This window comes from Macrotis lagotis, chromosome 5 (assembly GCF_037893015.1).
Source record: "Macrotis lagotis isolate mMagLag1 chromosome 5, bilby.v1.9.chrom.fasta, whole genome shotgun sequence".
NCBI classification, from domain to species: Eukaryota; Metazoa; Chordata; class Mammalia; order Peramelemorphia; family Peramelidae; genus Macrotis; species Macrotis lagotis.
Window position 1 is genome coordinate 82,784,950 of NC_133662.1, and position 14,946 is coordinate 82,799,895.

The 14,946-nt window shown below is 34.4% G+C and overlaps 1 protein-coding gene across 5 annotated transcripts in view; it reads right to left on the reverse strand.

Annotated features, from left to right (window-relative positions):
* MDN1 (midasin AAA ATPase 1) overlaps window positions 1-14,946 on the reverse strand; it is a 195,378-nt gene that overhangs the window by 108,677 nt on the left and 71,755 nt on the right. For all 5 annotated transcript variants that reach the window (XM_074187146.1, XM_074187144.1, XM_074187145.1 and 2 more), the window contains exons 19-27: window positions 14,310-14,406; window positions 11,744-11,857; window positions 9,739-9,886; window positions 8,659-8,769; window positions 5,734-5,885; window positions 2,982-3,160; window positions 2,117-2,325; window positions 1,768-1,914; window positions 466-607 (exon numbers count right to left, since the gene is read on the reverse strand). In XM_074187146.1, the coding sequence (XP_074043247.1) occupies window positions 466-607; window positions 1,768-1,914; window positions 2,117-2,325; window positions 2,982-3,160; window positions 5,734-5,885; window positions 8,659-8,769; window positions 9,739-9,886; window positions 11,744-11,857; window positions 14,310-14,406 (1,299 nt within the window). The remainder of the gene's footprint in view (window positions 1-465; window positions 608-1,767; window positions 1,915-2,116; window positions 2,326-2,981; window positions 3,161-5,733; window positions 5,886-8,658; window positions 8,770-9,738; window positions 9,887-11,743; window positions 11,858-14,309; window positions 14,407-14,946) is intronic.

Below are 14,946 nucleotides of genomic sequence, written 5' to 3' on the forward strand. Positions count from 1 at the left end.
CTGACTCCTTTTCAAATGTGAAATATTGTATATTTAATCCAAAATAATCATCAGTATTAGTGTAGCACAATGCAATTAGCACCCATATGCATGAAGGATAGAGATCTGAAAGGATCCTTACAAAATACCACAAAAATAAAGTAGAACCCAAAGAATTAAATGCACAGAAACTACCACTATGTAAGAGGAAAAGTGAATGAGAATGGACAAAGAATAAATTCTCATGAGGTCTTAAGAAGGAGTTACTAGAAACTTGTTACTACACTATACTAGAAACAAGTTACTATACTAGTTTATACTAAAAATTTTAATTAAAATGAGTATGAGTAGAAAATTACTTAATAAGATCAATTGATTCTATGTTATCATGTCTTTATTAAAAAAAATTTAAGAAAAGATAAAAGTAAAAAAAATGACCTAGTATCTACCCAACATTGCAAATTTAAAAAAACAAAAAAAGCATACCATCATTTGCTAAATGCTGAAGCCAGTCATACTCCTTTTCTGTCTGTTCAACAGATTTGTACCGTTCTGCCCATCGGAAAAGATCCCGAAGAGTGATGAAGCCTTGCTTTCCAGCAAATAGGGAGGAACCTCTACGATAGGACTAGCAAACAGAGAAATATATCAAATGCCAAATTCACAGAACTATTTCAATATAGTTTTTAAGATCAACAGGTTAACTCCCCCCACCAACAACAGCAAAACTTTTAACAAAAATTCATTCCATCAAGCAAAGCTGAATGATAAATTAGAAAATGTTACTTCATTTTTAACCTCTCTGGGTTACTATCCATTTTCAATCACAACCTAATACTTTAGAATCAGAGGTTAATCAAACATTACTGAGAAGTATGGAATCACAACAATAATAATCAGAAAGTTTTCTTAAGTGGTACTTTCATGGGAATATATTTTTAATAGCATATAAAAAGTACACATATAAACTCAAAAAACTATAGAAAGTACCTAAAGTTCTTTAAGAACACAGATTTAAAGAAGCAAATTAGAACATCAGGGGAAACTAACAACCTTGATCATCCCCCAAGAAGGAATTCTGACTTCAGCCCCACAACTCAGCTGCAGTCTTACTCTAGACCCTCCCCTAGCACCTGGGGAACCCTTACTCTGAAATATCCATTAGCCCTTTGGTCTTTTCACTCTGGAGCATCCCTCAATTATGCAAGATGATTTCCTCCTGGAGCTTCCTCCATTTTGGAGAGGGACTAGCCCTCCTGACTTCTCACAACTTTCTCCTTTCCCTCTTTTTTAAGCTCCAACTTAAAAAAAGAGCAGCTATCTATTTGACTGTATCTGTATGATTAGCCACTCAGCACAGTATCAGGCACATAGTAAGCACTTAACAAAGGCTTTTGCCTCATCTAACAAATTATTACTTTTATCCAATCTAAAATACATTATAAAGTCAAACTTGGAAAGTCTGAAAAAAAAAGACTTCCAAATCAAACTTTTCAATATATTACAAATAAGCATTTGTTCAGGAAATTATGGGGACTGAACATTGCAAATTGTATTGGATGACTGATTTAAATATGCATGATACCTTAGAAATCATCTAATCCAACACCCTCATTTTTAAACAGGAGAAAACGGAGGCTCAGAGAGAGTAAATGACTTCCCCAAAGTTGCACAGTGATAAATTTAAGGGTTGAGATTTGAATCAAGGACCAAGAGGGGAATTCAAAAGTTCAATGAGAGATGACTATGGTATAAAAAATAAACTTAAAAATAAATGAAGTTCAATACCTGTAGGTCCTGCAAGACCTTAACCAACTTATTGCAATAAGAAGGTGGCAAACTGCACCGTTTATGCAATATTGTTTCCAGCTCAGTGCTAGGCAACTCATCAAAATGCAACTCCACAAAACGATTCCGGAAGGCCCTGGAGAGCACCTAAAAATACAGAGAGGAGCATGGGGAAAAAGTTCATTTTTGTCCCTTAGCAATAGAAATATTCATGAAAAGGACAAAGAATAAGAGAAAAAAAATCCTCCTTTTTTTAGAGTTAACAAAAAAAAAAACAATTCAATCTAGAAAGAGAATAATCACAGAATGAACGCATTACCAGAAATCTCAAAAGATGAGTTTTACAAACCTTGCGGCCCCCATATAGGCCAGGAGGATTCTGGGTTGCAAAAAGCATGAAGCGAGGATGTGCTTTCACAACTTCCTGAGTCTCTGTTATGAGTAATTCTCGGTTATCATCCAGAAGCCTGTTCAATGCCTCCAGAACATCTGTAGGAGCCAAATTCAATTCATCTAAAATAATCCAGTAGCCCTTTTTCATAGCATCAATAAGGACACCTTGAGAGGGAAAAACAAAGGAGACAATCATTTCATATGACATTTTTTGATATTTTAACATAAAGCTGGTAGAAAAAAAAGGTTACAGTGGACAATTATTAACTTGCTAGCTCTAAAATTAAGCATTCCTTGAGGATAGATATAAGACAGCACAATTGAAAAACAAGGAAATAGTTTCTATTATTTCAATAAAAACACTCATTTGTTTCTTTGGAGTAAACTACATATAAAAAAATGCTTCATCCTCAACATTTTTAAACTTAGTCTCTTAATCCATTTAATTCATTCAATTGGTATAAACTTTCTCCCTTTCCCCTAACTAACTTCTGGGAATAAGACAGCCAAACACAATGCCTCTTGAAAATTGGACAGCAGCACAGTTGCTCTCTATCAAAGTGATAATTAATGGGGCCCAAAGGAACTGAAATGCCTGGAGGGCAAGACTATTTGGATTTCTAATTATCTCTTCTATGTCTAGTAGAATTCATTAGAAAAAGGGTAAATCCATAGGTCACCTTTAAAAAGAAAAAACTTTGTCAATTTTTACATATAAAAATTTCCCTAGCACCTTCATTCAAATTCAAGGAATTAAAAATGTCACCAAATCATATAAATGAAGATTTAAACACATTAGGTAGGTAGACTGTCAATTCTACCTTCTTTAAATATCAGCTTCCCTGAGGCATCTGATGTATAGCAACCAATATACTCCTGAATATCAGTATGTTCATGGTTATTAATCCGTACGCAGTGATTCCCACTTGCTGCAGCCAGCCAGCGAATTAGGCTAGTTTTACCAACAGAAGTCTCTCCCTGAATCAGCACTGGGTAGGTTCTTTAAAAGATGAATCATTGAAACAAGAAAAATAAAACAGGATTATTTATATATAAAGGTGATAAATATACAATCATTTTCCTTGCCCAAACACATCTGTGATTTGATTTTCATTTTGCTAAGCAAAGTTTACATATCTAGCCACTAAAACCCTGGGAATTTTAGAACTTCCACAAGGATAAAGAGTTACTGAATGAAAGAATGTGTATATAGAAAAACAAAACATGTTTTTTATTTCTTAAAATGCCCCATGATGGAGAATAAAACAGGATTTGTTTTTTAAAAACAACACACAGTGATTAGATAATATGACAATCTATGCTGCAACTTAGAAAGATTCTTTAATTTTCTTTTTTTTTTTGCAAGTAGGTGAAAAGTAAGGGGAAAGAGGGCTTTTGTCTTTTTATAATGACCAGATTAAAACAAAAGTACTTTAGACAATGGAAATGAAAAAACTGAGAACAGGAAGACAAAGTGGATTGAGTATGTTGCCAAGGAACATTTGCTAATAACATTCATTCAATCAGAATAAGCTAATTAAAATAAGGATGTGAATTCTGTTACTCTTTCAAAAGCAAAAGGCTTAATCTAGACTATTTTATTCTGGTGATGTGACATATAGTAGAATTGACTAAGATCTCTGTTGAAAATTCATCTCAAATTTTAAAAAAAGTAACTTTTTTCAAAATTTTATTTATATCTTGATTTTATGATTTTTCTTCTAATATCGCTTCCCTCCCCCAACCCCCACAAAAGGCAGTCTGTTAGTCTTTACATTGTTTCTATGGTATACACTGATCTAAGTTGAATGTAATAAGAAAGAAATCACATCCATAAGGAAGAAAATAATAAGAGATAGCAAAATCATGTTTAAAAATGTTTAAAAAAAAGCAACTTTTAAAGTTACTTTAATATAAAATACTTGGACAATATAAAATATTTGTGAATCTGCATATCAAGAAAAACCCAAAAGCTATATAAACACAATTACAAAATACTTTTCAGACAAATAAAGGCAGATCTAAACAGGTGGAAAAATGTCAGTTGTTCATGGTTAGGCAAAACTAATATAATAAAAAGGACTGTTTTACCCAAATTAAAATTATTTATTCGGTGCCATACCAATCAAATTACCAAAAAACTATTTTACAGAAGTAGAAAAAATAGTAACAAAATTCATCTGGGACAAAAAAAGGTCAAGAATATCAAGGAAATTGATGAAAAAAATGCAAAGGAAGGCAGCCTAATTGTACCAGATCTGAAAACACATTATAAAACGGCAGTCATTAAAACTACCTGGTATTGGTTAAAAAACTACAGTAATGGAACACTGGATTAGATTGGGTACAAAAGAATCAGTAGTAAATGACTACAATAATCTACTGCTTGATAAACCCAAAGACACCAGCTTCTGGGCTAAGAACTCACTATGTGACAAAAAATGCTGTGAAAACTGGAAAATAATGACAAAAACTAGGCATAAATCCACATCTCACATTCTATATTAAAAAAAGGTCAAAATGGGTACAGGATTTAGGCATAAAGGCTGATACCTCAGACCAATTAACAAAACAAGAAATACTCTGTTGGATCCACTATGGAGAGGGGAGAAGTTTATGACCAAACAAGATATAGAAAATATTAAAAAATTGCAAAATGTGTAATTTTGATTATATTTAAATTAAAAAGGGGTTTGTATGAATAAAAACAATGTAGTCAAGATATGAAAGAATGCAGAAAGCTAAGAAACAATTTTCACAGCTAGTGTTTCTAATAAAAGACTCATTTCTAAAATATATAGATAACTGAATCAAATTTAGAAGATTACAAGTCATTCCCCAACTGATAAATGGTCAAAGAATAAGAAAAGGCAGTTTGCAGATGAAGATGGGGACAGAAGAACAACATGGCTAATAAGGAAATATATTTTTCATGATTTCATTTGTATAATGGACATGATATTTCTTACTTTCCAATGAGTATGGAAGGGAATAGAGGGAGATAATTTAGAACTGAAAAAAAATTTTTTTTAACTTTTATTGTATATTATTCTTGTTTGTTCTGTGTTAAAAAGAAACACCCCTCCCCCCAAAAAAAACAAACTCAAAAATTCTAAAATTATTTTTTCTAGAAACAATTTAATAAAATAGATTTTAGACACCTGAATATATTGGGCATTAAATGAATGTTAAAGTTACTTTAAATGAATGTTAAAGTTACTTTATTCATTTAGCACACCAGCACAAAATTAGCACTCTGAAAGGCTAGAACTATGGTGGGTCATGATATAAAAAAGTTTTTAAGGAAATTATCATAAGTAGTATATGCTTTTATGCTTTATTTAACCCTCCTATGGTTTTTTTGGTCCCTTTTGTTCTGATTTATCTTTCACAGCATGACAATATGGAAATGTTTTAACATAGTTACACATGTATGGCCTATTATCAGATTGCTGCTTTCATGAGGAGGAGAGAGGAACTCAAAATCTTACCAAAAAATGAATGCCATCAAATTGAACAGTTACTGAAGCAACATGTAAGAAGGAATAAAATAAAAAAACCAAACCACTATACCCAGCAGAGACAACTCTGACAATATCTCTCAGGTTAAGCTTAACAGAAGGAGTGAGTATGTATGTTTCATCTATCTTGGGCTCCTTATCTCCCATTGAGATCCAATATCCTTCAATCTGGATGAGGCGACCTCCCTTGGGTTCTGGAATGGGCTGAAAGATATACATTAAAAAATATCATACAATCGGACAAATCAAGACAGGAAAAGAAAAAAGTGGCAAACTTCTCTAGAAGGTAACTTCCTTATGATATTTTCAACAGTGAAGTACACAAGTCAAATTTCCCCTAAATAAGTGATAAAACAGCTTACCAAATGAAAGAATTAAAGCACTAAATCTCAAATATTTGAGAATATAATTCCCCCAAAATAGATTCACAAAAATATTACATGATTAGATTTTCTTCTCTTCTCTAACAAAAATCTCCCAAAATATGCAATAACTATAAACCAGTGTCTTATAAAAGAGAAGAGTGCTTTATTGCAGAGGGCATTTTGTATCATGATCTGACTCCACAAGATTCTGAGCAGCGTATTTAGACAGCTCTGAGAAGTAGTTATGACATACACAAAGAAAAATATTCGAATACTGATACAGGTAGGGATAATCTAGTAGATGGCCAATAACTTGATCTCTGAAGAAAGAACACAAGTGCCATACTTTTAAATTTAATCTGAATTATAAACATTTTCTACATCACTGTCTTAAGTCTAGAACAGGGACAAGGACCCTCTGGCCTTCAGGCTATATTGATCTGGCATTGCCAAGACAACTGCAGGCAGGACTCAAATTTCAATAAATTGAGGAGTATGTATATATATCCCTGGATTGATGTTGTAAATATCTAAATGGGCCTTTGCAGAAAAAAGGTTCCCCACCCCTAGTCAAGATCATCAACTTAGCCACCAGCTGTTTTGCCCGGTTTCAACTCCATCATCATCTTCATCATGCTGCACCTACCTGTCTCTCTCTAGGGATAAACTCATCATTATTTTGTAGATTTCTTCGACTTTACTACTTACACCCCAACCCATCAGTCCCTTCTATTACCTATATACCTGTTTGGATGACAGAAGGACAGAGCAAAAACTCCAAGAGCCTTCCTTTATAAAGACCTCAAAACCCTAACCATCTTTCCATTTACCAACTGTGGTTTCATTTGGTTTCAACTCCATATTCCTCTCTATCATGCCCGTCATGCCCACTGGACCGTAAGTTACCTGAGGACAAGGACTTTTTTTTTTATTTATATCCCCAGCATTTATCATAGGGTCTGGCACTCACACACAGTAGATGTGTAGGCAACTAGGTGGCACAGTGGACAGAGTGCCAGATGGGAAGATGGGAAGCCTCATCTTCTGAGTTCAAATCCAGGCTTAGACACTTCCTAGCACTGTGAGCTCGGACAGGTCAATGAACCCTGTCCGCCTCAGTTCCACACCAATAAAATGAACTGGCAAAGGGAACAAATCACATTAGTAACCATTGCCAAGAAAATCACAAATGGGGTCATGAATAGCCAAATACTATTGAGATGACGGAAACTCACCAACCACAATAACTGACACTTAGAAGGTTCCTGATAAATCTTTACTGTGATGTATTATTGATACAATAAATCATACCTTAATATTTAGTTTACTAAAGAATAAATTTAACAATCAGCTCAGACTCAGGATGCCTCCAGCACATGCTGGATATAACATATTAGATTTTAGGAGCCCTACATCGGGCCAGAGTGAGGATGAAGGTTTACAGAGACTTAAGCCATTTCTGTAAAATTAAGTTCTCAGACACTGAAGATTTCAGGCCCAGGGATCTGTCAGTTCCAGCACTTCATCTATATTAGATTATATCAGCCCAAAACATTCAGTTCCACAACTTGAGAGTTTGGGAGAGGTGGCCTAGCTTCAAATGCTCCAGGTAATCCAACCAGCAGATGCCAGGAGTGAGCAGAACCCAAGGCCTATCCACTGTACCAAGTGGTAGGCTACCTCCATTCAATTCAACACCCAAGAGAGTGACAGAAGAAGCCTTTCAATTAATAAACCATTACAAGGGGAAGCTAGGTGGCTCAATGGATAGAGCACAGGCCATGGCATCAGGAGGCCCTGAGTTTAGATGTGACCTTAGACACTTAATAATTACCTAGCTGTGTGACCCTGGGGGGCAAGCCACTTAACCCCATTGCCTTGCAAAAACAAAAAAAACAAAATCAATTAACCATCACAAATCACCAAAAAAATATTGTAACTAAAATACAGAAAATGGATTTTATCATGAGATTTCACCAATAATTGAGAGAATAAACTTAAAAGACATCCAAGTGTTAGTAACTGGACCAGTAATTCAATTTAGTGAATCTATTTCTTCTAAGCAGCTACTCTGTGCAGTCAGCCACATGAAGCAGCAAAAACTCAATTCCACTCAAGAAGATTTGCATCCAAGAACCTCTTCCAACACAAGTCGGCTGTGTGGCCTTGGATAAATCACTTACTCTCTCAGCTTGCCAGGCAACTTTGCTCACTGAAAGAAGCTCCCTGTACCAATGAAATCTCATTCCTGGGCTCTTCCTTTCCTCCCTCCAAAAAATGTAAAAGTCCTGGTACTAGACTAAGAAGGTGTGGAAGGACCAAGATTTGAAAAACAAAACTTTATTAATATCCTTAAAAAAGCATACATACTATAAGCCTTTTGCAATACCCAAATTTATTTAGGATTTCTGTTCTGCACTTAATGTAGATTCTTACAAATGGCATGATGCTGGGCCTACAATAGACACAGCAATGATTGAAAGTCAAAAGGTAGACAGGATTCACAATTTTAACATGGTCTTTCATTTGTCCAACTCATCAGGACTAAACAATTTGAAACTCTGAAATGAAAACATCTCTAATATTAGTCTGAAGAGTGAAATTGAACATACCTGTTTAAGGAGACTTTTAATGTTGCTGGATATAACATGCTGACAAATGAGTTTCTGAACCAAAGGGTGTGATGCCCTGTCAAGTTGTGTAAGGAAACTCAAGCAAAAGCCCTAAAATAAAAAGGAAAAAAAAAATGTTGACTGTGAAAATACTATTAGAAAATATTATTAATCCCATTATGCAGTGACAGGCCATTTACCTTGAGTTAACAGGCATCAAAATTCAAAACATTTTGCTACAAAGCTTGGCATTACTACAAGAGACTATTATCAGACTAGATAACCTGATAAGCTGAAAAACTGTGAATGGTACCAAAGGCAGATACTACTTTTAAGCAGAGAAATGAATGTACTTCTTTAACTTGAGTTACCATGCTATCATCAGTTATGTTTCCTTCAGATCAGTTTCTGTTAAACTTCTTTACTATCCCATATTTGTATACTTCATTATTTTATCTACCTTAAATAATATACTCATGGGATTTTTTGATATCACAAAGGCTATAAAACTGATCAGAGAAGAATTTAACATAAAACCTGTTAACAAGCTTGTGATACATTTCTTCTCTAGTGTATATGAAAAAACAAAGAAATGCCTTCACTAAGCAAATGCCTTGACTAAACAAAAAAATGAGTCTGACTGAATCAATGACCTCATAAAATTCTGAATCTTTACTCAAATTTCAAAGCCCACACTGCTTTTACATAAATATTTAAAATGTGGTATGATGGTAGAAATGACCAAGAAGAAATTAACAGTTGGTTTCTCAAAGAAGAGGCATTCTGAAACACTCTGACTAAATGAAAAATATAGGTAAATTATAAAAACATACATAAATATGTGTGTGTGGGACTAAAGCAATTAAGATACTATTTTCATAAAGTTTAAATACACATCATTTTTTAAAACAATAATTGGTTTAAAATTCATGCTTTTACAAGGTGAATAACTGCTGTTGCATTATTTAGTTATAATTTTACAATACGCTCTTCCCTCTCTAAGTGATTTTTCACATCTATTTCTCTTTCACAAAGAGAAATAGATATGAAGGTAGTTAAGTAGGTAAAAGCCAATCCCACCTCATACAAGGAGCGCTGGATGTTGTGACAAGGATTGGAAGCAGTAAATCTCAGTGCTCTGCAGAGGGTGCGAAGGCTGTAATGAGGTCTGTGGCCTGTTCCATCCACCAATTTGTTCATAGACTCCTTTCGTACAGCTATGTAGAAACTACAAAAAAAAGGTTAAATAGGTGGTTATTATTGTGCTAGACTATCAATCTCTAAACAAAAAGCTATTCCACTGATGCAACTACGGGGGGGTGGGGGGGGGGGGACGTAGTGGTGTAGTGGATAAAGCACCGGTCTTGGAGTCAGGAGTACCTGGGTTCAAATCCGGTTTCAGACACTTACTAATTACCTAGCTGTGTGGCCTTGGTCAAGCCACTTTGCCCCATTGCCTTGCAAAAAACAAACCAAAAAGAAAAAAACCTATAGAAACTACAAGTATTGAGCTACAGAGTCCAACTGGCTGGGTAGATGGCACTAAATAAGAAAAAGCAAAAGAGAATACCAAAGTCAAATATAATATTTGCAACTTAAAAGAAATGCAATTTTGACTGCTGATCAAAAATCCTCTACACAAAGAAATATAACTAAGATGATGTAAAAAAGAAGAAACAGAAAGCATACTGCCTTGTCTGAGAGATCCTACCTAATGGTCAAATGAGGAAAACTCATCTCTTGTGAAATGAGAAGTCAAAAAATGCTTTTAGCATGATATGTTTACTTAGAAACTATACTTTGCAAAAAAAATACAAGTAAACTTCTGTGTCATGCTTTAACTAGCAAGTATTAGAAACAGGATTTGAAGCTCTTTATTCCAATAGTACCTATTGTTCAACACTTACAAGGTAAACTATTCAAATTCACTACCAAAATAGAAAAGCATTTCTTAAAATACCACAATTGCTGTTCCTAGTATTACTTGGTACTCTCTGGTTTTATCTAGTACTAGAACTAATTACTAGTACTATTACTGCTACTACTACCACTAGGAGCACCGCCCTTTAATTTTTATAAGGCAAAAATAAGAAGCAAGGAAAAGTGAAAGACTTCATGTCCCTGTAGCAGTCAATAACAGTCAAGGACAGGACACAGAGTTCATAATTAGCAGTATTATACTCATAACACTCCACTATGCATATTGAATATTAAGATCTTACTCTTCTGCATAGGGTGTGAAAGGCAGTAAGAAGTAAGGGACAAAGAGCTAGCTTGGGAGTGAAAAGAATATGAATAGAGGTGTCACTTCTGAAATGCACTAGCTATGGACCCTAGGCAACGTTCTCAACATCTCATTGTTGAGGAGGTGCATTGGTAGAAGTAATTTCCTCACTGGGAATTTCCTAACATCAATGAAATCTTAGGTCTGATACAAAAAATAAAAAAAATGTGCACTATGCTAGGTACTAAATATTATACACAAAAATGAAACAAACACACTGCCCTCCAGAAACATATGTTCAAGAGGGGAGAAAAGAACATATTAAAAGTTTTATTCAGTGAGTAATGCTAACTGGGAGAATCAGGGAAAGTATAGGTACATATGAATACAAACACCTACATATCCACAAATCAAATGTTTGATTAAAACAATGGCAGCACAATTACACCACCCTTTGAAAATAAGCTCAAACCAATTTTTATTGTATTTACTATAATAAAATAGGCTTCTAAACCATAGCCAATCCTATTGGTCAAACTATCCACAAAAGGGCCGGGATTTATTTGGATAGATCTAGACTCAAATTATAATGATAATTCAGAACTGCTTATACAAATACCCATAAACGTGTGTGTGTGTGTGTGTGTGTGTGTGTGTGTGTGTGTGTGCGTGTGTGTGTGCACTCACCTGCATGCCCACATGTATTCTGGACTTACATAAAAATCCAATGTACTTAACAAAAGCTTAAACTATTCAAAATTAAAAACGAATAGTTTCTGCAGTTATCTTCTGAGATCAAGAGACAAATGTACTGTACTATAAGTATGTGATTTTCTTTTAGAAAATCATATTAGAACCTACTTGATAATTCCTTGAACTATGTTTTTGTTTACATTCAATCCTTTCAGATAATCCACAATAAGAATTTGTAAATCTTCTTTACTCTCCAATTCTTCCACATAAAGTTCAGTCAATCTAGGGAACAAAAATTAAAGATGATTATTATTCATTTAGAATGAAGCATGTTAAGTCCCTAAGATAACACCTTTCTAAAAATGCTTTTTGTAAAATCTATTTGCTTTTTTTAAGGCAACGGGGTTAAGTGACTTTCCCAAGTTCACATAGTTAGGTCAATTATTAAGTATCTGAGCGCTGATTTGAACTCAGATCCTCCTGATTCCAGGACCAGTGCCCTATCCACTGGGCCACCTAGCTGCCATATTTGCTACTTTTAAAAGAGAAGGAATTATGAATTTATCTTTTTTTTAAAGCATACTTTTGGATTTTTTTTTTTTTTTTTTAGGTTTTTGCAAGGCAAATGGGGTTAAATGGCTTGCCCAAGGCCACATAGTTAGGTAATTATTAAGTGTCTGAGACCGGATTTGAGCCCAGGTACTCCTGACTCCAGGGCCGGTGCTCTATCCACTGTGCCACCTAGTTGCCCAATTATGAATTTTTCAAAGAAAAAACTGTTTAAACTTAGAAAGCATACTAATATTGTTTAAATCCAATTTATGCTTCTAAAATGTGACTTGGCTAAAACTGCACTAAGACATAATTTTGCAGTTATTTTTCAGATATGAAAAGATCTTGTTTCTTTTCAGATACCTGATTTTTAGATATGAAAATTATATGAAATCTGTTTGTAATGAGACCCACATAATACTATTATACAAAATGATTTCTTAAATTAAAATATTTTGTTTTTTTCAGTACATAAAAATCCCCTTTCTCTCAATTTCCATTTATTCTTTTTTGAGGGGTTGGGGGGTGGGGCATTTGCAAGGCAAGGGAGTTAAGTGAATTGTCCAAGTTCACACAGCTAGGTAATTTTTAAGTGTCTGAGGCCGAATTTGAATACAGGTGCTCCTGATTCAAGAGTCAGTGCTCTATCCACTGCTCCACCTAGCTGCCCTTCCATTTATTCTTATGCTTTTTTCTCATTTTAGTTAATATTATACAATATTATACAATTAATATTATACAATCAAAATTGTCTCTTTCCTAACTACAGATCTAAAAGGTAATCTCTTCTTTGCTCTACAAAATTATTTATGATACAAACCTATATATGTAGGCCATGTACCCATATAGAGTTTATCTTGGCATGAGATGTTGGTCTTGATATAGTTTCTGACAGAATATTTTCCAGTTTTCTTAATAGTTTTTGAAGAATAGTGTTTTTGATCTCAATCAAATACTAGGCTACTGCATTTGAGTCTGTATGTTGTATATCTAAATTATTTCACTGATTAATCTATTTCTAAACCAACACCAAATTGTCTTGAAAAATTACTGCCCTGAAAGTTTTGAGATCTTTCTTTAGATAACAAGATTTTAACAATTACAACAATTAAAAAGTAATATTGTCATCAAAAACAAAAAAATGTTTCAAAATTTATCTTTAAATCATGTCTTGCAAGAAAAAAAGTTTGGGGCAGCTAGGTGGCACAGTGGATAGAGCACCGGCCCTGGAGTCTGAGTACCTGGGTTCAAATCTGGTCTCAGACTCTTAATAATTACCTAGCTGTGTTGCCTTGGGCAAGCCAGTTAACCCCGTATGCCTTGCAAAAACCTGAAAATAGAATAAACAAAAAAAAACAAAAAAAAAAGGAAAGAAAGAAAGAAAAAAGTTTGCACATTGTTAACATTCTACTGGGAAACCTATTAAGGACTTAAAAGGTCTCATATCTCCTATCTCCCAAGCATGGCTTCTATCAAAACCAAATAGGACTACTCATTGTTATGAGAAGAAATAGTAGATAACTCCTGCAAAGCAAGGAAGAAGATGATTTATTACTCTATTTCCTTAATCATAAAGCTTTCCAAAAGCTAACTAATAGCATCAGGACAAAGAGATGAGCAAGAGACAGAGACATAGGCGTATGCATCCGCATCTGCTTGAATCAAAGAATACTTAGCCTCTCTGTTTTGAAATCTGAAAATTGTGACATTTGTTTTGAAATTTCAAAGAAGGGAGAAAAAGTAGCTAGTTGTTTAAAAAAAAATAAATATATATTTGTACATCCACATGCTAGTTTACAAAAATTCCAAGTATTTTACAAAAAAATTCAACTATTTAAAAATAAAAACTAGCTAACTCTGCACCAATCTTCTGCTGTAGTGTGGATGAAGAAACGAGTTTTCCCTAGAAACAAAGAAAAAGTTAAATAAAAACAATATACACAGTGACCACTGCCTAACAATGTAAGCAAAATACTGCTTTTCAAAGGATCATGGATTTAGGGCTAGAAAGACCTCAGAAATAATAAGTCCTCTCACTTTAGAAATGAGGAAAAATAAGGCACAAGGTTAAATAACTTGGCCTTAAAGTATCTAAACTCAGCAAAACTTGAGATTCTGGTTTCTGAAAAGCAGTATGCTTATTAAAAAGTATTCTTGGCAGCAGTCAGGCAACATCCCCTACCTGTTTCTTATTCCCTGAGGCAGGTTTTTTTTCCCCACATCAGTAGCAGGATTCATGCAGGCAAAGAGACGGAAGTCAGGGTGTCGTGTGAGAGGTTCTAAAATGGGAAAAGGAAGCATATATTAATTTACATGATAACTTTAATCAACTTGAGGGTGGAAAATTTTGGCTACTACGGCAAAGTCACCTGGTTCCCAGGATTTGCCAGTCCCACTTTTGAATGATTCCTTATTCTCAGTCCTGGCCTGGCTACAGTTGAGATTTGTGTTCCCATAACTTGCCATGACAATCACCGTCCTTAACTCTCATCTGGCATGCAATCAGATATTGGCATTGGCACTTCCAACTAAGAGCCCATAATTAATTATTAATAATTTATTATTATAACTAATAATATCATTCATTCTTTTAGCTTTTAACTTTTCAGATATCCACCTCTTATCTCCTCAAATAAGACTCAAGCACTTTTGAGGGCAGAAATCCTGTCAGAACTTCAATGGCTCCCCAACAAACCGTCACAGAGCATAGGATGCAGAAGAGGGTCTTGGAAATAATATAATCTGATTCCTTCATTTGAAGATGAGAAAATTTGAGAGTCAATGAGGAAAAGATTTCTCAAGGTAGTTATTTACCATAG